The sequence below is a fragment of the Mauremys reevesii genome, linkage group 1, assembly GCF_016161935.1.
Source record: "Mauremys reevesii isolate NIE-2019 linkage group 1, ASM1616193v1, whole genome shotgun sequence".
NCBI lineage: Eukaryota > Metazoa > Chordata > Testudines > Geoemydidae > Mauremys > Mauremys reevesii.
This window is the reverse complement of record NC_052623.1, coordinates 165375617-165397869: the sequence shown is the minus strand read 5'-3', so window position 1 is coordinate 165397869 and position 22253 is coordinate 165375617. Positions and strand designations below refer to the sequence as shown.

Here is a 22253-nt window from a genome sequence, read left to right as displayed (position 1 = left end):
GTGCTTTGCTATAATGTTTTTCTTATTTCCATAGTGCTTGTGGACACTGTTGTTAACTTTGATTACAATTTTTGTCATAATAAATGCAAAATATCTGATTCTTGCCATGTTTTACTTTTAGAAAGAATGAAGGTCATCACTTGTGAAATAGCATGGCACAACAAAGAGCCGGTATATAGCTTAGACTTCCAACATGGAACTGATGGGAAAATCAATCGACTGGCCTCAGCAGGAGTAGACACCGCTGTTCGTGTGAGTTCAAACTTTCACTGATTTTAGTGTGTGCAGGCTAACTACCAAGGAATTTAATTTTACTTTAAAATTTCACATTCTTTTGGTTTTCCACTGCCCACCAGTGAGTGACTCAGATGAACAGTTATGTGAAAGTGGGGCATGAGCTCTATCAGTTTGAGTTTAGTCTTCAAGTTCTGGCTAATCTACTTCTTCCTAATTTCATGGAGTTTGGGTAGGGTTTTGAAATTTGTGAATGACTGCACTCCTCCTGCCTCCTTGTAAAATATATAAATAACTGAACTGAAGAAAATGGTGCACACTAATTACAAAACTGAAAATAGATCAATTTTCAGGTATAGAAGCCAATTTACTATCTGTAATACTTCTACTAGATCTGGAAAGTGGAAAAAGGACCAGATGGGAAAGCAATTGTGGAATTCCTGTCCAATCTAGCTCGCCATACCAAAGCAGTGAATGTTGTGCGTTTCTCTCCCAGTGGTGAGATTTTAGCATCAGGAGGAGATGGTGAGTAACATAATAAAAACCAATATAAAGAATTTACATACATCTCATGTAAAAATGAGCACAGAAAGTCATTGAGCAGCTTGCCCAATATCATAAAGGAACTGTGGCAGAGTTTGGAAATTAAATCCATCTCCTGAGTCCCAGACAAATGCTTTATCCTCAGGACCAAAGTTGATTGGATAGCTCTCTATTGTGTTTGACACAAACGTGTAATATTTTAAGAGAAGATTTCCAAAGGCACAAAGGGCAGTTAGGTACCCGTTGAAAGTTGGGAACCTGACTCCCACTTGGACCTTTGGAAATAGCCTTCTTAATCAGATTGTGTAATGAAAAAGGCTAGAGCAACGTAAATCAAAACTAACTTACACATTTGTTTCCTGTTCCTGCATAATAAAGGTAATGGTGGGGGAAAAAGCATTTCTAGGTCAATCACCTAAAAAAAATCTCCAAGACTAGTCTAAATATTTTTGCTGGTTGAGTTGCACATTACATGCAACATAATAGCAGGATAAGGCCAATATAATAATTCATTATCAAAAAAACAGAAAAACTTATCAACAAGTCAAATTATTCCACAGATGCTGTGATTTTATTGTGGAAATTGAATGATAACAAAGAACCAGAACCAATAGCATTTCAAGATGAAGATGAAGCTCAGCTGAACAAAGAGAATTGGACAGTAATTAAAACTTTAAGGTAATTTAATTGGGCTTTTTGAGAGATTTCTTCATTCCTTGATGCTCTTTATGTCTGGAACGGCCTTCCACTCAACATATACAAATCCCCTTCACAGTTTTTGGAAAACTCAACTGCTCCACAGCTAATTCCTGTTATGCTTTCTAACTTCTTCCCCTATTTAGTATCAGTGAGTGCTGCTGTTCTGTACCAGTCTGTTTCCCAGTCTTCTAAGATTTTAAGGCAGAAGATCTGACATCTGTGGCATAGCTCTGTGCACCTGCTTACATGATCATTTACTTCAAAAGCTCTGTCTTGTCCACTTTTGCACAGGGATATTTTAAGAAAACAGACATTTTTATTACTGAATTTATAGTGAATGTAATTTAATAATGAATATTAAACAAAAAAGTGCCAAAAGATAAAATGAATCATGCCTGTTTGCTAAATGTCAGTCCCAGCCAAGTCTTATTCCAGCTGTCTGGAAATATTTGCAAATTACAATAATTATAATAGACACTTTTACATTGTTTTTATTATGTATTCATATAATACAAAATAGCCTTTATTTCACATTATATATGATGCTTATTAAAATAGATAAATGAACTATTTTAACTAAGTGAAATAAGTTGTGGTTTCAGTCCAGTTCCTAGTGAGCAAGACATCAGCACCACTACCACAGAGGAAACTGAATGACATCCTGTTGTCACTCTCAATGGAGAAGCAAAGGAATGAAAGGCTGTGGAAACTGAAATCACCTTTTGTCCCTTCATGGGACAATATGTGGAACACTATCCCCTGTTTGAGCAGCATCTGTGGATAAACTGAGCACTTTAGACTCCAGGTTCTCTCGGTTTGCACCCCTTATGGTCGTTAAATTCATTAGTAATTCACACTGTTTTACCCAAAAAACAAAACAAAAACCCTAGTATCTCTACCTGATAAACCTGAATAGATACAAAGTGTGTATAGTATAAAATATGCCTTTTAAAAAGTTTGTATAATTTCCATACAAGACTGGAACAGCTTCCAAGATAAGTTATTTAGAATTAATTTCTCTAAAAAAATTGGAATTTTTAAAAATGGGAATGTAACATTTTATCATTCAAATAGTCACATTGTGGTGTAAATCTACAAAATAATGCTAGTGATTCTTACCATTTCTAAAATTTATTTTTCATGGAGATTCTCCTGACATGGACTGGATATCAGAAGACATTGGTTCAAATGCAATATGAACTAAACTCAGATTCTGAGATTTGATATGACTCCACTTAATATGCAAACTTTTTATTGAATGCTTCTTGTGAAAAAATGTATCTATAAAGGAAAGTTTTCTGAAAGTGACTTTTCTCATATTTATATTATATTTATATAATAGTACATGAACAATTGTGTATTGTCTATATTGCACACATTCCTGGGGATGTTCATTTTTAACATCTTTAATCATATAGTAACTCCCCACTTAACATCCTCTTGCTTAATGTTGTGTCGATTCTTACGTTCCAGCTCAATTACAGAATGTGTGCCATTTAAAGTTGTACAATACTTTGCTATAACGTTGTTTGTCTGCCTGCTTTGTCCACAGCTGGCAGCCCCCCTATCAGCTCCCCTACGTTAAGTAAGGAGTTACTGTACATCATTGGAAGTCATTTGTGAATTCAGGGTTTTTATTTCTTTGAAAGATGCCATGTTATACAGAGGTTAGCAGGGTTATATGTGTGTTACTCCTACTAGCAGGAATATATATATTTAAAAATAAAAAGCAGTAGCTGGCCATCTCACTATTGCAATAATTGATAACCTTTGGTTATAGGCTTTTAACATTTAAAAAAAAACTGGCTTTGTTTGTTCATAATTCTTGTTCTTGCTATAACTAATTATCACAATCTACTACTTCGGATTCCAGAGGCCACATAGAAGATGTGTATGATATTTGCTGGACCCCTGATGGAAACTGCATGGCATCTGCATCAGTAGATAACACAGCTATAATGTGGGATGTCAATAAAGGTAATTGCTAAGTTTCTAATTTCTTTGTGGCAATCATCCTGCGATAAGTAGAATTGCTTAATGCTTAAAACATAACTGAAAGCATTTTTTTTAAGACAATATGGTCAAATTATCTCCTGAATTTGTGAGGGTGGAGTGGAAATACCTCTTAGTCTGGGAGTGTGATGTAGTGAAATCTTATTTTGTCGACAGGTTAGAGACAAAAGGGTCAGGGAGGGGTCATTTGATTCATACAGTCTACAGAATCATAGTTTCCATGGTGTCACTCTCTGTGGCATGGCAGGTGGGACTCACCACCCTCCCAGCTCCAGGTCCTCCAGTGGTGGAAATTTGATAATACAGTGTTGTCAGAGAGGGGTCGAGTTGGGTATCTTTTGAAAGCCCTTTCTCCCACAACCACAGTGGTACCAAATGTGACAAATCTTGAACAATTATGTAGATTTATATTTCAGAAAATGTTCAAAATTATACATTAACACAGAGATGCATTGTTTACGTAAAGACATTAATCTTTGGTAATTCTAGGGAAGCTAGTCTTGACATGTAGGCATGAAAATATTTATTCTTCTTCGAGTGATTGCTCATATCCATTCCATGTAGGTGTGCGCGCGCCGTGCGCACGTTCGTCAGAAGACTTTTACCCTAGCAACTCAGTGGGTCGGCTGGGCGCCCCCTGGAGTGGCGCCACCATGGCACCGGATATATACACCAGCCGACCCACCCACTCCTCAGTTCCTTCTTACCGCCCGTGTCGGTCGTTGGAACAGTGGAGCGCGGCTTAGCTGACCTCCACTTCCCTAGCTACTCGTAGTTTCTCTCGTTAATTATAGTTCAGATTTCTGTAGTTGTAGTTAACTTTATTCGTTTGTAGTATAGTTAGTGTATTTAATTCACAGGGGTTCGGGGATTATCCCCTTCCCCACACCCGGTGCCGGGTACGATGCCCGGTCCACAGGGTTTTACAATGCTCAGCCGGCCACAAGCCGATGCCGACAAGAGATCCTCTCCTAAGTGCCGCATTTGTAAGGCCTTTAATCCAAGAACAAAAGGGGAGCGGGGCTTTCGTCTCAAGCAGCTCCTGAGGGAGGCAGCTCTTTCTCCTCCGCTCTCGGCACCGAGCGCTGGTTAGTCTTCAAGGCGCGCTCCCTCGGCACCGGATCGCCGGTACCGCCAAGGCCTCTCAGCACCGGCCGTCACTGGCTCCGACATCCACTCGGCATGGATCCCTCTCCTGGAGGATGAAGAGGCACAAAATTCTTGCTGCGTCCGAGCTGCCTGCTCCGCAGCCCAAACGCTATGCTAAGTCGGGTCGCCCGGCACCGATGTCTGCCGCGGCACCGACAATATCCGCACCGTTAACTCCGGCCATGCAAGAGCTGTCGAGTCCGGTACCGGAAAGCTCCCCGGTACGAGCTGTGGTTGAGCTCACTCTTCAGCTGCGTCAGAGCCGTCTACTCCGCACCTGAGCGCTATACCATTTCAGTCTGCCCGGTTCTGATACCTGCCGCAGCACCGACAATATCGGCACCGTCGACTCCGGGCATGCAAGAGCCGTCGAGTCCAGCGCCTGAACGCTCCCCGGTGCGAGCCATGGTTGAGCTCCCTATTCCCTCCACGCCGGAGACATTTCCACAGCGAGGGAGTTGATGGCGTGGTCCCGCAGATGTTCTCGGTCCCGTCGCCAAGCCAGGTGCCGGCACCGCTCACGGTCCTGGCACCATTCTCCATTTCGGTAGTGGTCGTACTCGCGGCACCGATCAGCGTCCCATTCGTCGACCTGGTACACTCGGTGCCGATCCAGCTCCCGGCACTGCTCCAGGCTCTGGACTCCCGTAGCCACTCCCGGCATCGAGCCTCTAGATCTCTGTCGACCTCCCGGCACCGCTCCGGTCGCGGGTCCCGATCTTGCTCCCGGTACCGGTATGCCTCCCGGTACCGATCCCCGGTGCCGCGTCGAGCAACATCAGCTAGAGAGGGGACTCTGCCCAGGGCTTTTCAGCTCCTCCATGGCCATCCATTTGGGTGTGCACACCAGAGTCTTTCAGGTGCTCCAGGCCCAGGACCCTGTCCCCCATCAGTGGCTACCCTGTACATCTTGAGCGTGCCATCAGGCCAAAGGCCTACCTGTGATCCCATCGCGCTCTGTTCTGTCAGAGCACTGGGTACCAGGGGCGACAGTTAGCCGTCCCCCTCTGACCGGTAGGGAGGAAGCCCGGCTCAGCCACCGGATTCCCACATCCCACCGGATCAGGAGGTCATCCAGGAGCGTGAGCCCACACAGGACCCATTTGTCCCCGGCCTTTCTTCTCCCTCCCAAGATGAGGCGGTGGCAGGAGCGTACTCCTTGGGCCCTCCCCTAATCGGCTTGGGGGCCCATCAGGACCTCCCAAGATGGGTGGCATTCACTATAAATCTCCAAGTGACCACTATCCCGCCCGTGGGCTCGGGAGTCGAATGCATGTGCATGGTATCCTCCAGGGGTGACGGGCACCTATAGGTACGTCTTTCCCCCTGTTCCCTTGTCACCTAGTCTGTCAATCAGACGCAACGCCATGGCCGACAGGTACCAGCCCTAAATTCAAGGAGGCTAGGCGAATGGACTCCCTGGGCCATAAGATCTACTCGGCAGGCGCCCTGCAACTTCGCGCAGCAAACCAGTAAGCCCTGCTCAGCCATTACTATGGGCGGCGGTGGGAGAATTTGCAGAGTCGGTTTCTCAGAACTCCCGTCAGGAGTTTGATGCCCTCCTGGAAAAAGGGAAAAGGGGCGAAAGCTTCTCTCCAGGCCTTGTTGGATGTAGCTGACTCCGCAGCCACGACTCTGGCTTCGGGTGTTGCCGCGAGGCGCATTTCATGGCTCCAGTTATCGAGCCTTCCCTCGCAGCTCCTGCATACTATACAGGACTTGTCCTTCAATGGCAAAGGCCTGTTCTCAAAGCTGACCCTAGGCTGCAAGGCCCAAAGGACGGCAAGGTCACTATGCACTCCCTCTCGGCATGTGCATGCCAATGTCTCACCGCCGACCTTTCCGGCCAGCCTCACCGCCCTTACCCTGCGCCTAGACAAAGACGGGGCTTTGCCAGCAGGCATCGCTGAGGCAGTCGTAGGCGTTGGTCGGGACCCCAAAGGGGCCCAAATCAGGGTCTTCCTAACCACCAATCGGGCAAAAGCCTATCCCTCCTCGTCCCTCTTAGGCACCCCTCTCACAAGCAATTCCTCTTGCAAGAGGTGCGGACGCTCCTCACCATCGGAGCTATAGAGGAGGTTCCAAGGACGAATGGGGCAAAGGGTTCTAGTCCCATTGATTCCTGATCCTCAATGCGAAGGGAGGTCTCAGACCTATCCGAGACCTGCGGGAGCTCAACAAGTTCATGATAGACCTGGAGTTCTGCATGGTGTCCACTATTTTTCAAATATTCTCTTATATTCACTTACTCCTTCTTTCCTTTAAACCCTCAAAACTTTTCATTTCTTTCCTTCAAAACACTCTAAACCCTTGCCCTCTTTTTCCTTTTTCCAAACTCTTTCCCTCTCGAATCTCCCCATTCCATGACTCTTTTTTCACTACCCAGTTGTCTCCTAGCCTAGGCCCCACACCTTTTTCCCCACCCTTCTGTCCTAGGGCCCCTACCAACCCTCCCCACCCCCCCTCTCTTGTCCCTAACCTGGGCAACTCTACCCCCAACTAACCAAAGGCCCCCAAAATAATCCATACCTGGGCAAAAACTGCCCCACAATTCACACCCAACCCTGAGACCCACTTAAACATAAAGAAAAAAACACAAAAAAAAAAAAACAAAAAAAAAAACAAAAAAAAAAAAAATTTTCTACTTCTATTAAATTTATACTGGGAAAATATTGGGATAATCTTGTTCAGAGCCTCTCAGGCTTCACTTACACACATGGCTTCCACCCATCAGAGGCTAACCCATCAAGTTCCGCTACACACACACCTGCCCCAAAAATGAATAGAGCAGAAAAACAGCAAAAAAAAAAAAAACAAAACAAAAGCTAAAAAGCAAAAAAAAACCAAATAAAAAACAAAATTTAATTAAAGCTAAACCTATAATCAGCTATTTCAAACAACAAACAACACAAACCCAACAAAGCAAAACAAAACTAAAACAATAAAACACAAACAAACAAAGAAGAAATAAAAAAAAAGCAAATAAAAAAACAACATGTGACAATTCAATTTATAAATCAATTTATCAAACTCACAGACAATCATCAAACTAAAGCATCAAAAAAAAAATTAAAATAATAAAACATAAAAAAAAACAACAAACATGAATCCACAAAAAATGCAAAAAAAAAATAAGGAATGCCCCCTCCACACTAATTAATAATACTTTCCATACTACTAATACTGTATGCTTGTCTGGAATAGATCTGGAAGGAGAAGGTAATGGAGATGATCTTGGCTATTGTCCAGCAGATGCACCAGCATTCCTCCATCTCTCTGGATTTCTTGGGATGGCTTTTCTTTTACACCCTGGAATCTCCTGGATTTTCAGTTCAGGATTCTCCTCAGTCTCTCCAGTCCTGTCTTGCTTCAGATCAAACTCAACTGTCTAAGCTCACTTGCTGTCAAAAAAAGTTTTCTGCTTCTTTTGTGCTTTGGTTTGCTTTTTTTTGTGCTTTTTGTTTTTAGCATTTTTTTGCAGCTAGCATAGTAGCAGAAGACATACCACTGCACTTAAAAACAACTACTCCCCAATTCCAATCTAATTATCAAACTTCCTAACCAATAGCTTCCACTGCAACAGACAACACAAATTGCTCACATTTTCTTTGTGATTAAATATACTCTTATAGAATCTATCTATTATTGACTGATTGAATTATGGTGCAGAATTAAATGAATTTACAATTTTTAATAATTTTTCCAATTTAAATTTTAGGACGCAGGTTTTAGGACCATGCAATGTAATACCTGGTATGTAGGTGGGGGTATATATTTAAATTTTAGAATACCCCCTTCCACCACACCCACACTCCACACAGGAGAAGGGGAGGAAGGGAGGGAGAAGATTCACACTCACACAGGAGGGAGACCCAGGCAGCTTCCTCGCTATCAGCCTGCAGCCCACCGTGGAGTCGGATCCGGGAATCTAAAAGATCCACTGCACTAGCTAGCTAGCCACACCACACCACACACACACACACACACACACACCTCTCTTTCTCTTTTTTTTCTTTTTTTTTTTTTTTTTTTTTTTTTTTTTTTTTTTTTTTTTTTTTTTTTTTTTTTTTTTTTTTTTTCTTTATTTTTTTGGACCTATACCAGGTATGATGGTAATACCCCCCGGCGGTAAAAACTAAAACTGCCTCAGCACCTGCATTCTAATGCATTTACCCTATGCATTACCTATGCATTTATGCATGCACCCTCCCCAGCAGTAGCAGTTCCACTGCTATAAACTACTAAATTGGGGCTACCTCCTCCCCCCATACCACATCTGATCCTGCTCTGCTGCACAGTCCATCAGTGATGGCGAGCGTGAGGACAACACAGACACAGACGCCCCCTCTCACAGTCTCCTCTACCCCCCCAGAGATTTCAAAAAAGGTCTCATACTCTCCATGCCATGGGGGGGGGAAGGGGAATGATCCGTAGTAGTTGTTGGTCAGTGGCGTGTGCATCCTGCCGACGCCCCCCCCAAATTGTCAAGAAAAAAAAGTTCTCACTTTTTTTTTTGGATGCAGCAATCAAAAACTTTTTATTATCTCCCAGTAATACCATGGAGGGAGAGAGTGCCATAGGACACAGGGTCCTGGGGTTAATCACAGCAAGCCTTTATACTTTTTACAGACAATTTCTAACAATAATACAGACAGTAAAAACAACTACATTTTTTTTTTTTTATACAAAAAGGCTTATCTTATTTAAAAAACAAGAAGACAAGACTGCACATTGCAAGGGTCGTATATAACACACAATTCACTCTTCTTGTCTTATCTTGCTTCTTCTCTCACCCCACCAGGGTCACAGTTAACCTAACTCATGCTAACTAACATTCATTAAGATCTCTTCAAAACCTTGTTAATTATTTACTGGCTTCCACAGTGTCCATGGCACCGTGATCCCATCCTTGGATCCCGGAGACTGGTATTCCGCCCTCGATATGACGGGCGCGTATTTTCACGTCGCCATTTATCCTCCGCACAGAAGGTACCTCCGGTTTGTGGCCAACCGTCATTTCCAGGTTACGGTCCTCCCGGCTGGCCTCTGTACAGCCCCATGTGTATTCACAGTGTCTGGCTGTAGTCGCCGCCCTCTCCGCCACCGTCGGATACACGTTCTCCGTATCTAGACGATTGGCTCATTCCAGGGCCCACTGGGGCCCAAGTTACCACTCATGTGGGCGTCGACAAGGTCCTATTCCGGCGTTTAGGCCTGATGATCCATATAGAGGAATCCACCTGCTTCCCACACAGGGAATAGACTTCACTGGGGGCCACCCTGGACTCCAGTATCGCACAGCCTGCTTACCTAAGCCTTGATTTCACGTGATGGTGACCATTGTACAAGGTCTACGGACCTTCCCGACAAGTTTGGCTTGTACTTGCCTAGGTTTCCTGGGTCACATGGCTGCCTGCGCGTTCGTAACCAAACATGCCAGGCTTCGCCTCCGTACACTTTAATCATGACTCACGTCAGTGTACCACCCGGCCAGAGACAGCATGGTCATGGTCGCCTCGATCCCCCTGAGCGTCCTAGGCTCCCTCGGCTGGGGGTCGACGCCCTCCCTGGTGGGTGCAGGGATGCTGTTCCATCCACCTCACCCCTCGGTGTCCCTCATGATGGACGCCCCATCTCTCGGCTGGGGTGCTCACTTGGGTCAGTTTCACACTCAAGGCCTTCGGTTGGCTCACCAGCTGGCCTTGCACATCAACGTCCGGTAGTTGAGAGCAGTCTGCCTTGTGTAACAGGCGCTTCAGCAGCACCTGCAAGGCTGTTGTGTCTCGGTGTTCACAGACAACACAACAGACACGCGTTGCATAAACAAGCATGGAGGAGCACGGTCCTCCCCTCTTTGCAGGGAGCTATCCAGCTCCGGGTCTCCTGCACAGCCCAATCAATGGACCTAGTAGCGTCCTTTCTCCCAGGGGTCCGGAGCACTCTGGCGGATCGCCTCAGCAGATCCTTCCTGTCTCTCAAGTGGTTGATTCCTCCAGATGTTATCCATTCCGTTTCCGGAAGTGGGGTTTTCCCCGCATAGTCCTCTTCGCTCTCGCGAGAACAGCACGAGATAGAAGTTCTGCTCATTCTGAGGCCTCTCCCTGGGCTCGATCTTGGCTACGTTACTGATGCCGTGGACGAGCCGTCTGCCGTACGCTTTCCCACCGTTCCTGCTGGTTCACAGGGTCCTGCTAAAGCTCCGCAAGGGCAGAGCGCACCCGATCATGATTGCTCCAGCGTGGCCCAGGCAGCACTGGTACACCATGTTACTAGGCTTGTCGATAGCCAACCCGATTCCCCTGCCTCTTTGCCCAGACCTCATAACGCAGGATCACGGCAAACTTCACCACCCAGACCTGCATTCCCGGCACATCACAGCATGCCTGCTGCGGGTCTAAACCGATCCGAGTTACGTTGTTCTGCCTTGGTTCTACGGGATTCTCCTGGGTGGTAGGAAGCCTTCCACTCGGTTAACGTATCTGGCCAACTGGAAGTGTTTCTCTTGCTGCTACGGAACACAATGTTTCTCCCACCGAGGTTCCGATCCATTTCATCTTGGATTACCTCTGATCTTTCAAACAGCAGCGCCTGGCGCGGTTCATCATTAAGGGTACACTTGGTAGCCATCTCTACCTTCCTCCCAGGGGAGAGTGGCCGCTCCATAGTCTCACACTCTGTGGTTTCTAGGTTCCTCAAGGGCTTGGGGCATTTATACCCCCAGGTTCGCCGCCCCGCCAAAACCTGGGTCTTCAACCTGGTTATAAGCAGACTTATGCCTGCCCCATTCGAGCCACTGACAACATGCTCGCTGAGATACCTGTCCTGAGAGAGAGTTTTTTTCCTTGTAGCCTTTGCATCGGCCAGACAAGTCTCCGAGCTTCAGGCTCTCGCAGTGGACCCACGGTGCACTATGTTTGGCAAGGACAAGGTGCGGTTGTGACCATGTCCGGCCTTCCTCCCTAAGGTGCTGTTGACCTTTCCTATCGTCCAGGATATCTTCCTTCCGGCCTTCTTTCCGCTGCCACATTCATCGCGAAGGGAGCACATTTGCCCTCCCTAGACGCCCTAGGGCGCTCGCTTTTTATGTCGAGCGGACAAGCCGTTCGTACGCCCCAACTCTTTGTTGTCTTGGCAGACCGGATGAGCGGCCTACCTGTCTCCTCCCAGAGGTTTTCATCTTGGGTGACGTCATGCATTTGCACCTCCTGTGACTTAGCCCATGTTCCATCGAGCCACCTTACTGCTCGTTTCACCAGGGCTCAGGCTTCTTCTGCTGTCTTCCTGACTCACATACCCTTCCAGGGGCTATGTCGTCGTACTACCTGGTCCCCGATCCGGACCTTGCCTCTTGGTCTAACTGTCCAGAGATGATGCAGCCTTTGGCTCACCAGTTTGCATTCTGCAACATCACACGCCGACCCCACCGCCTACGTAAGGCTTGGGAATCACCTACATGGAATGGATATGAGCAATCACTCGAAGAAGAAAAGACGGTTACTCACCATTGTAACTGTTGTTCTTCGAGATGTGTTGCTCATATCCATTCCACACCCACCCTCCTTCCCCACTGTCGGAGTAGTCGGCAAGAAGGAACTGAGGAGTGGGTGGGTCGGCTGGTGTATATATCCGGTGCCATGGTGGCGCCACTCCAGGGGGCGCCCAGCCGACCCACTGAGTTGCTAGGGTAAAAGTCTTCCGACGAACGTGCACGCGGCGTGCGCACACCTACATGGAATGGATATGAGCAACGCATCTCAAAGAACAACAGTTACAACGGTGAGTAACCGTTTTTTCATTAGTCATCATCAATGTTGTCCCCATGTAGGGCATCACTGCTAGACATGTCACACTGATTCTCATCTGCACTGCACTCGTACATCTCTGTAAAAAGCAGGCTGCTGGCCAAATGTTTGCTGGGTGGTGAGCATCTGTCTTTGCTCTTGTGAGCATTTGTTTAGCAGAAGGATTGATTCTGGAGTGCGTGGCATTTCACATACACTGGTGTGATTAGTCCATCATCCAGACCCATCCATGCCCAAAAGGGGAGGATAGCTTGTGCTTGATCATCCCAGAGCCATTCCGTTGATTGATAATTTGCCCCTCTTGATAGCATGTATAAATGCACCCTTTGTCAGTGGCAATTTTTCTCTGTTTTTCTACTTCTTGGAAAACATCCATCAACATAGCTCTGCAATTGTCTTTAATGTTGGTCTACACTGGAGGCATTCATATGCCAAGTTTATTTATGACCTCATCAGTGATTGTCTCTGCCATTCCAAGCACCTTCAAAGGGTGGAGAGAGTCTTAGGAGGGTGAATCAAATGCCTTCTGGTAAGACAATTTGGTCTTCCAGTAGCATCACATCCTGGCAGTGTGGTGGTATTTAATGGGCTGAGTGGTAGGAACACATCTCTGAGGAATATACAGCGATTCTGTTCCCTAGCAGCAGGCACAAAAACAGAATCTTGCGGAAGTTTTGGGTAGCATCTCGCAACACTAGCTCATGTGCACATCTTTCACTGTGACATTGAAGGCATGCAAAATAATTTTAGTGTCAGTCTCCTCTTGGGAACTATTAAGAAACTTCACTGAACAGTGAGAGGCAGCAGCTTTGTTATGCTGTGTGTTGACAAAATTCTTTTGAGCAACTCTTCTCATGCCGGAGTATTTTTCGTGTAAAGTACGCAGTTGTCCTCTATGCAAGTATGAGACAGTAGCTTTTTCATTGTGACACATGGAGTCAGTGTGTTGGACAGGTGTAATACTCTGAAATCTCTTCTTGTAATAGTTTTAATTGATTCCTCCGCATACATGTTAAACATGAGTGTAAATGGTGCCACCCTCTGCAGTGTAACGGCGGGGGGGTGGGGGGGGGTGACTCGTGGCTCCTCATGCCTCCCAGCATCAGGTCCCCTGGTTGGTGAAGAGTTTTGTGGGTTGAGTTGACATAATTAGCTTTTTCTCCTACTACCATCATTGTAAGACACTTTACGAGAATGTTATCTATTTAAGCGTAAAAATACATACAACTTTACATTCTGAAATATTTAGCCGTGTTTTATTTCTAAAATGAAAAGTGTGTTATGAAATAGAAATTGAGTTTTGGAATTTAGAAACTATTTGCATTTTCAGGGCAAAAAGTTTCAATTTTTAATGAACACAAGAGTTATGTACAAGGAATAACATGGGATCCGGTTGGCCAGTACATCGCAACTCTTAGCTGTGATAGGTGAGTTATTGTTTTCAGTGTTTCCTATTACTATTCTTTGTTGTATGTTAATTAAGTCAAGAAAAGAACTGAATGCTTTTCACTTCACAAGTATCAATATCTGGAAATGTGAGTTTTAATTGCTGTTCACATTGGTCCTTCAGAGGGAACTGCAAAGGTGAAGTGAGAATTGGTGTGAATCCCAAATTCATTTCTGTGCTGAATGCCATCCAAAGTCTTAGAGGGAATATTCAACAAAAAAAAAATAATTTTAATTAAACTTTTAAACAAATTATCCTCCACTGGGCATTTTTGAATCACTGAAGATATCAGAAGTTTAATTTTTCTGGGCTGAATGTCCCTCTTTTCATCCCACCCCATATCCCCACCCTCAGCAGCCTGGTTAGTAAGGTCATTTGGCAAACAAATCTGTGTTTAACTCAATTTTTTTTTTCATTTTAACTTTGCAGTTCACCTTAAATTGTTTGGGGGTATGCATCCTATTTTGATAGACTTTGCAACTGGCTAATAAACCTATGGGAGAGCGATCCCTGATGTGAGATTTCTTTAGTACCAAAGTGTTCCAAATCTCTGTAATGAAGAAAAATAGCACATCAGTGGGCTGTCTTCATAGACTGTAGAAATTACATGGCATTGTTTAGCTAGTGTCTTAGTTTAGTTTGGGTACCTTTTTATCACCAAAGTCTTAACCCTTTAATTTTATTTATCCCTTTGTCGCTATTGTGTGTTGAAGACAAAAAGATGGATACATGTTAACCTATGTCTTTTATTGGTTTTATTCTCTCCAGGGGCTGGAGGTGTAAAGTGATGCCCTTTTAATAAATCCCCTCCCCCTTCATCTTCCTCTTTCCTTTTATCTTTCCCCTCTCTCTTCCTCTCCTCTGGATTACTAGCCTCAGTTCCAGAGGTATAACAAGGAGTAGCAGGATGAAATTAAGAAACAGAAAACTGTCTGGGTATACCTGGAAAGCCTTCATAATGATGAGGGTTCTATTACAGAGGGTACTGATCTCACTTGAAGAAGATCCTGCAAGTGGATCAGAGAGAGGACAAGTAGAAAGACCTAATAGTCCTTTTGAATCTCCACAGGATAAACACGATATTTGGATGTTTCTCTAAAAATGATCAGCTGTGAAATAGTAAAGTGACAATTTAAATTATCTTTAGTTTTCAGAGTTCACACCCTTAAAGACATGAATTAAGTCCATTCACACTTCTCCCGTGCAGATTTAGGAAGATAATCTTGCACAGGCCTGCATTCAATTCACATTCGTAAGGAAACTGCAACAATAACGGCTAGAAATATGATTTATTCTTTCATTTACGGTTCATGTTCTGTAGGAACTGATGGAGTCACCAGGGAAGTCCCAGGAAGTTGTTCAGGTCTTTTCCATTTCACTCTGATACCTGATTTTTCCTCAAGGGCACATACACATGTCACAAATAAGCTTCTGTGAATAAATCAACAAAGGGGCTGCAGGAAACACGGATCGTGTGTCCTTTGTTTGCAATGCTGACGACAGTAATGCAGAGCTGTGCAGGCTCTGTGCTTCTGTCAGAGATAATGGACAGCAAAGAGAGTCACGTAGGTGCATGGAATTTTTAAAAAAGACATGAAAATTATGGGATAAAGATGGCATGGGAGTGGAGAAAGTTGCATGATGGGAACTTGACCCTGCAGTCCTAGTCAACCCTGCGCAATTCGTTTCTGCCCCACCATTCATTGCCAAAACTTCCCAAAAGACAGTGTGCTGGACAGTGGCAAGCAGAGCCGGTTCCAGGCACCAGCTAAAGAAGCAGGTGCTTGGGGCGGCCAATACCAAGGGGCAGCACTCCAGCCGCTATTGTGGCGGCACGTCCGGGTCTTCAGCAATTCGGTGGCGGGTCGCTCAGTGTCTCTCAGAGCGAAGGACCTGCCACCAGATTGCCGCCGAAGAGTGGATTGGTGTGATCACGCTGCTGCGGCTTTTTTGCCACTTGGGGTGGCAGAAAACCTGGAGCCGGCCCTGGTGGCAAGTTTCACATCATGATGCTCCTCACTGCATTGAAACAAGTGTTCCTGGTGAATGTGCGCAGCGCCGATGCAAGAAGCCCAGCATGCACACGCACAAGCAATATGCTAACTGGTGGCTTTATGCTGACAAAACTTGCGGCAGCAAAAATTTGTAGGGTAGAGATGCCCTTAGTGGTTATTTGTTAATGCCCTGTCCTATAATATTTAGTAGTAATGATCTCCTACCGTTTAGAAGGAAGTCCTTTTTTCACATAACTGTCTACTGGATCCAGAAAGTTCTGATTGAAAAGGAAGGTGCTGTAACTCTATGTGAAAAAGACAAGGATATTGCTCAGTGCGGAAGGTACCTGTTTGTGGGTAACAATATTCTCCATTATGTAGGGTGCTGCGGGTGTACAGTACACAGACTAAGCGTGTAGCATTCAATGTTACCAAGATGCCATCAGGAGCTGAAGGCGAGGTAAATTGTTCTAATACTAACAATGTTATCAGATAACCCTTGGTATGTTTTTTATAAGGGCTGCTCTCTCTGAAAGTGAAATTGGACAAAACTATTCAGTTTTAGAAATAATTTACTTGTACATCAGATATTTTTGCATTTGTCTCTTCATTTATTGCTGTATGAATGTGTGGAATAGAAGATGTTTCTTCATATTCTTTTCTCTGACTTTAGTTTACTGTGGAAGTGACTATCACAAATAACATTGTCATCTAGTGATTGCCTCTTGCAAGTTTATTTGCCTCTATAATTTAGCAAATTAACAATGCTAATGCCCTTAAGTAAAGTTCAAGGGGAGAGAAGCAAAAAATAGTCTGTACACAGAGAATTTCTTTTAAATGGAATAATTTCAAAGATATCTGTCAGGCAGCAACTCATAAGGTTATTAATAGTTATAATTAGGGCTGTTGATTAATCACAGTTGACTTACACAATTAACTCAAATTAATTGCAATTAAAAAAAATATTTGCAGTTTTAATCGCACTGTTAAGCAATAGAATACCAAGTGAAATTTATTAAATATTTTGATGTTTTTTACATTTTCAAATATATTGATTTCAGTTACAACACAGAACACAGTGTACAATGCTCAATATATTGTTTTTGATTACTAATATTTACACAGTAAAAATTATAAACAAAATAAATAGTATTTTTCAATTCATCTCATACACATACTGTAGTGCAGTCTCTTTATCGTGAAAGTTCAGTTTACAAATATAGATCTTTTTTTCATAACTGCATTTAAAAACAAAACAATGTAAAACTTTAGAGCCTACAAGTCCACTCAGTCCTCCTTGTTCAGCCAATTGTGAAGACAAAGAAGTTTGTTTATATTTACGTGACATAATACTGCCTGCTTATTACTTACAATGTCACCTGAAAGTGAGAACAGGCATTTGCATGGGATTTTTGTAGCTGGCATTACAAGATATTTATGTGCCAGATATACTAAACATTCATATGCCCCTTCATGCTTCGGCCATCATTCCAGAGGACATGCTTCCATACTGATGATGCTCATTTAAAAAAAAAAAAGTGTTCATTAAATTTGTGACTGAACTCTTTGGAGGAGAATTGTATGTCTCCTGCTCTCTTTTACCTGCATTCTGCCATATATTTAATGTTATAACAGTCTAGGATGATGACCCAGCGCATGTTGTTTGTTTTAAGAACACTTTCACTGCAGATTTGACAGAACTCAAAGAAGGTACCAGTGTGACATTTCTAAAGATAGCTACGGCACTTGACCCAAGGTTTAAGAATCTGTGTCTTCCAAATAAGTGCCTTCCAAAATCTGAGAGGGACGAGGTGTGGAGCATGCTTTCAGAAGTCGTAAAAGAGCAACAATCTGATGCGGAAACTACAGAACCCAAACTACCAAAAAAGAAAATCAACATTCTGCTGGTGGCATCTGACTCAGATGATAAAAATGAACATGCGTCAGTCTGCACTGCTTTGGATTGTCATTGAGTAGAACCAGTCATCAGCATGGGCACATGTGGAATGGTGGTTAAAGCATGAAGGGACATATGAATCTTTACATGCCAAATGCACTAAATATCTTGTGACGCTGATCTACAGCTGTGCCATGGGAATGCCTGTTCTTACTTTCAGGTGACATCGTAAACAAGAAGCGGGCAGCATTATCTCCTGCAAATGTAAACAAACTTGTTTGTCTGATTGACTGAACAAGAAGCAGGACTGAGTGGACTTGTAGGCTCTAGAAGTTTTACATTGTTTTGTTTTTTGAATGCAGGTGTTTTACCTAACTTTACATTTGTAAATTCAACTTTTGTGATAAATAGATTGCACTACAGTACTTGCAATTGAAAAATACTATCTTTTGTTTTCTACAATGCAAATATTTATAATAAAAAATAAATATAAACTGAGCACTATACATTTTGTATTCTGTGTTGTAATTGAAATCCATATATTTTAAAATGGTATTCTATTATTTAACAGCGCAATTAATCGCAATTCATTTTTTTAAATCGCTTAACAGTCCTAGTTATTATATTGCATTAACATTTTTATTACTAATGCAGTAGCTTGTAGTCACCTGGTGGGTGTAATATAATTTTTGAGTGAACATATATTGGTAAAAAGTTTCAGATCCCAAGAGGGAAGCAGAAGAGTGTTTTTCCCCAAATTAACTCTGAGTGATAGATAGTAAAATAACTTTTTGGAGTTGTCTGTAAAGCAAGCATATCTTTTTCTTTAGGAAGTAGCCTTCAGCAGGTTTGTTTGTCCTGAAAATCAGGTCTAAAATGGATCTGAGGGGGCATCTTGAAATCTTTTTAGTATTAGAGTTAAAGTAAGATTACCTAAGGGACAGGCTCTTAGATTCAGTTAATTTGCAACTTGACTGTTTACTTAAAATGTATCTTTATTCCCATGTCTTTATTTAATTTTTGGTTCTTTTTATATCTGAATTTTTTGGATCTGTTAAGTTGCATTTTTTTCCTTTTTTTTTTTTTGTTTAGTGTTACTGTACCCAAGCAATAGTGCTATTCTGTAAATAAAATGTATCTTCATCTGTTTCCCTTACTGGTGACTACTTTAGTTTAAATAGCTATAATAATACAATAGAGGGAAACGAGAGGAATAGTCAAGTCTAATATGCCTTTGAAGTATGCTAATCAGTATATGAAGAGGGATCCAGGGAAACTACCATTAGCCGTAGAGAATTTAAACCACACAAAATATTAGTTTACAAAAACAATTTGGAGGTAGCAAAATCTTAAATTATTTTAAGACCCACTAAGGCCCATTAAACTGGATTGTATAACCAGGCGATTGTCACACTTTAAGATAAATGTATTGACTGAAATTAATAGTGCTTTTCAGAGATGATACTTTAATGATTTTTTTATTTATTTGAAATGTTACAGGTGAGAAGCTATCGGATGTTTCATGATGACAGCATGAAATCATTCTTCCGCAGGCTTAGTTTTACTCCTGACGGCTCTTTGCTTCTCACTCCAGGTATGTGAAAGGAAGATGTACCAGGTGCATGTGGCAGCCCTGGAGCGGCACTTTGCCCTTGTGTCAGGTACATCACTTTTGACATGTCGGAGGAACATGGATATGTTGTAGAATACAGCCATGTGCTATAGCAGCAAAAGGGGTTAACAGTATCTTGTTCTTGTTACATTCTGCTGCTGGTGGTGGTGGTAGTAGCAGCCTGTGGTTCCCTATTTTACAGAGTAGGCTAAATTTAGTGTATCCCTCTGTGTAAATTTGCAATCAGTTTGGCATTTTATTAACCAACAGCAGGAGATTCAGACCTTCAGTGTAGTGTTAACACTTGCATAAGGCATTCTTTATGAAATTCCTGGTATATCAACAATGCTGCACTGTCAGAAAAAAAGGAGTATTTTATTTTTTGACTTATTCTGACTCTACTCCCTTGTGTTCTTGTTCTTAAAAGCATTCTGATCTGTTAATAAGACCAACACTGCAAAGCGGGGTCTGTTACCTGCATAGGCACTGATATTGCAGCCATTTGCAAAAGTAAAGAGAAGCTTGTTTTGGAGCAGTATATAAGGAAAACTAAAATAGATTTAAAGTAGTATTTGGGATACATTTTCAAATTGTGATCAGATCACAAAAACCTGGCCCTCTGACACAAGGCTAATGCTTGGGGAAATAAAATGTTTATACATGTAAGTTTGTGTGCCTAGTACCTTTGAATTGATGAGTAATGCTTTGAAACTTTTTTTTTATTTTCTCAGCTGGCTGTGTTGAATCAGGAGAGAATGTAACCAATACTACGTATGTTTTTTCAAGAAAAAATCTTAAGAGGTAGGATTTAATATACCTACTTTTTTCTTTATTTTATTTATATATATATATATATATATATATATATAGGGGTGTGGTTGTGTGTGTGTTTTGTGTATATATATCCATTTTACATGCCATTTTAAACATTTATTCTTTCTAATAGGCCCATAGCTCACCTGCCCTGTCCTGGAAAGGCAACTCTAGCTGTTCGCTGCTGTCCAGTCTACTTTGAGTTGAGACCAGCACGTAAGAAAGGTACTGTAAATCCTTTCGGGGAATTTGTTTTACAGCAAATCTGCTGGAAGGCAAATCTGACTATGTAGCTGCAGGTCATACTATTTTATGTCCCAGTATTTTAACATTCCTTCAGGATATTAACTGTTGTACCACAACTAAGAAGCTATTTGCTGATTCTAAGACCTTAAATTCACTAAGTGCCTTTTGAGTTAATTTTGGTATAGTGGATAAATGTTCTCACTTGGCCTCTTATGCTGCAGAAACACTACTTGGTGTTTTTCTACAACTTTTTAACTCACTGGATAAACATAAATAACTTGGCTCAGCATTAAGGAATCACCTAGGAAAATATTTTTTTTAGTCCTGATTGCCCACATCACAGAACCACTACAAAATTTGTCACAGTTTGCAACAATTGGAGATATTTGTTCTGGAGAGCGAAGGCTGAAATAGCACTAGTGTTGCTGGTGTCAGGACTGGAATGCATTGGCAGAGCTGTGATGAGGGGAAATTTATACACAAACTGCACAATAACTGGCTGGTGGGAAGTGAAAACCTGACCCTATTGAAGTCAGCGGGGCCAGGATTCTACCCTAAGTTTTTTTTTTAAACAAGACTATTCACATTCTTGCTAAAAGGCACAGATTTCCCCAATTCTAACTGGAGCACAATAGGGCCCCCTCCTTTGAAGTTTATAACTCACAAATTATAGTATCCCTTACAGGATCCTATTACTTAGTGCCATTTTTTCCCCCACCATAACCTTCAGAGCTGCTGTTGGACGAGAACTAGATGGGGTTTTGTCAAACTGTCAGTTCTTTATTAAGCAGAGGTGTTGCTGCTGCTGCTTCCACAACACTCTCATGAAAGCAAAATATCCCGACTAGGGCCAAAACGGACAAACTTAGATACCTAAAATTAAAAAAGTGGCCTGATTTTCCAAGGCATTGAGCTTCCATAACACCAGTGGAAGTCAGTGCGACCTGCGTATGTTCAGCACTGCTGCAAATAAAGGCCAGTTAGTGCTTACCTTTTAGCACCAGCTGGAAAAACGTTGGTTCTTCTTTGAGTGATTGCTCATATCCATTCCAGTTAGGTGTGTGCGCGCCGCGTGCACTTTCGTCGGAAGACTTTTACCCTAGCAACCCCAGTGGGTCGGCTGAGCGCCCCCTGGAGTGGCGCCATAACGGCACCGCATACATACCTCAGCCGACCCACCCGACCCTCAGTTCCTTCTTACCGCCCGTGTCGGTCGTTGGAACAGCGGAGTGCAGCTTGCCTGACCTCCGTTTCCCTAGCTTCCTCATAGTTTCTCTGTAAAAAATTGTACATAGTTTCTATCTTAGTTTAAGTTTTCTTGTTTTTCATAGTTTAAAATCAGTTTAGTGTAGATAGTTAGCGGGTTAGGGGATTAGCCCCACCCGCACCCGGGACCGGAGCGTATGCCCGGCTTCCCGGGTTTCAAGCCGTGCTCGGCCTGCCGCAGGCCTATGCCTACAGGGGATTCTCATAGCTCCTGTTTAAAGTGCTTAGGAGAGTCGCACTTATCTACTAAGTGCCCAATTTGCAAAGCCTTTAAGCCTCGCACTAAGAGGGAAAGAGACATTAGGCTGAAACAGCTCCTAATGGAGGCAGCCTTAACCCCTCTGGCCACGGCACCGCCAGCTGCGCCGAAAGACTCTCGCAGCACCGCCACGGCGCCGGGCCACTCTGCGGTGCCACCAAAACCGTCATCGGCACCGAAACCGGCCCAGAGACGCTCTCTCTCGCCGAGGGCGAAGAAAGGAAAGGCCGCTGCCTCCACGGCACCGCCGGCTCCAAAGACACAGAGTGCGCCCTGTCC

The 22253-nt window shown here is 43.3% G+C and overlaps 1 protein-coding gene across 3 annotated transcripts in view; it reads left to right on the top strand.

The window, feature by feature from the left end:
* CHAF1B (chromatin assembly factor 1 subunit B) overlaps positions 1 to 22253 on the top strand; it is a 40211-nt gene that overhangs the window by 2516 nt on the left and 15442 nt on the right. For all 3 annotated transcript variants that reach the window (XM_039519950.1, XM_039519949.1, XM_039519951.1), the window contains exons 3-11: positions 122 to 252; positions 627 to 759; positions 1338 to 1455; positions 3350 to 3453; positions 13771 to 13867; positions 16263 to 16341; positions 19279 to 19372; positions 20122 to 20191; positions 20337 to 20428. In XM_039519950.1, the coding sequence (XP_039375884.1) occupies positions 127 to 252; positions 627 to 759; positions 1338 to 1455; positions 3350 to 3453; positions 13771 to 13867; positions 16263 to 16341; positions 19279 to 19372; positions 20122 to 20191; positions 20337 to 20428 (913 nt within the window). In that variant the 5' untranslated portion in view covers positions 122 to 126. The remainder of the gene's footprint in view (positions 1 to 121; positions 253 to 626; positions 760 to 1337; positions 1456 to 3349; positions 3454 to 13770; positions 13868 to 16262; positions 16342 to 19278; positions 19373 to 20121; positions 20192 to 20336; positions 20429 to 22253) is intronic.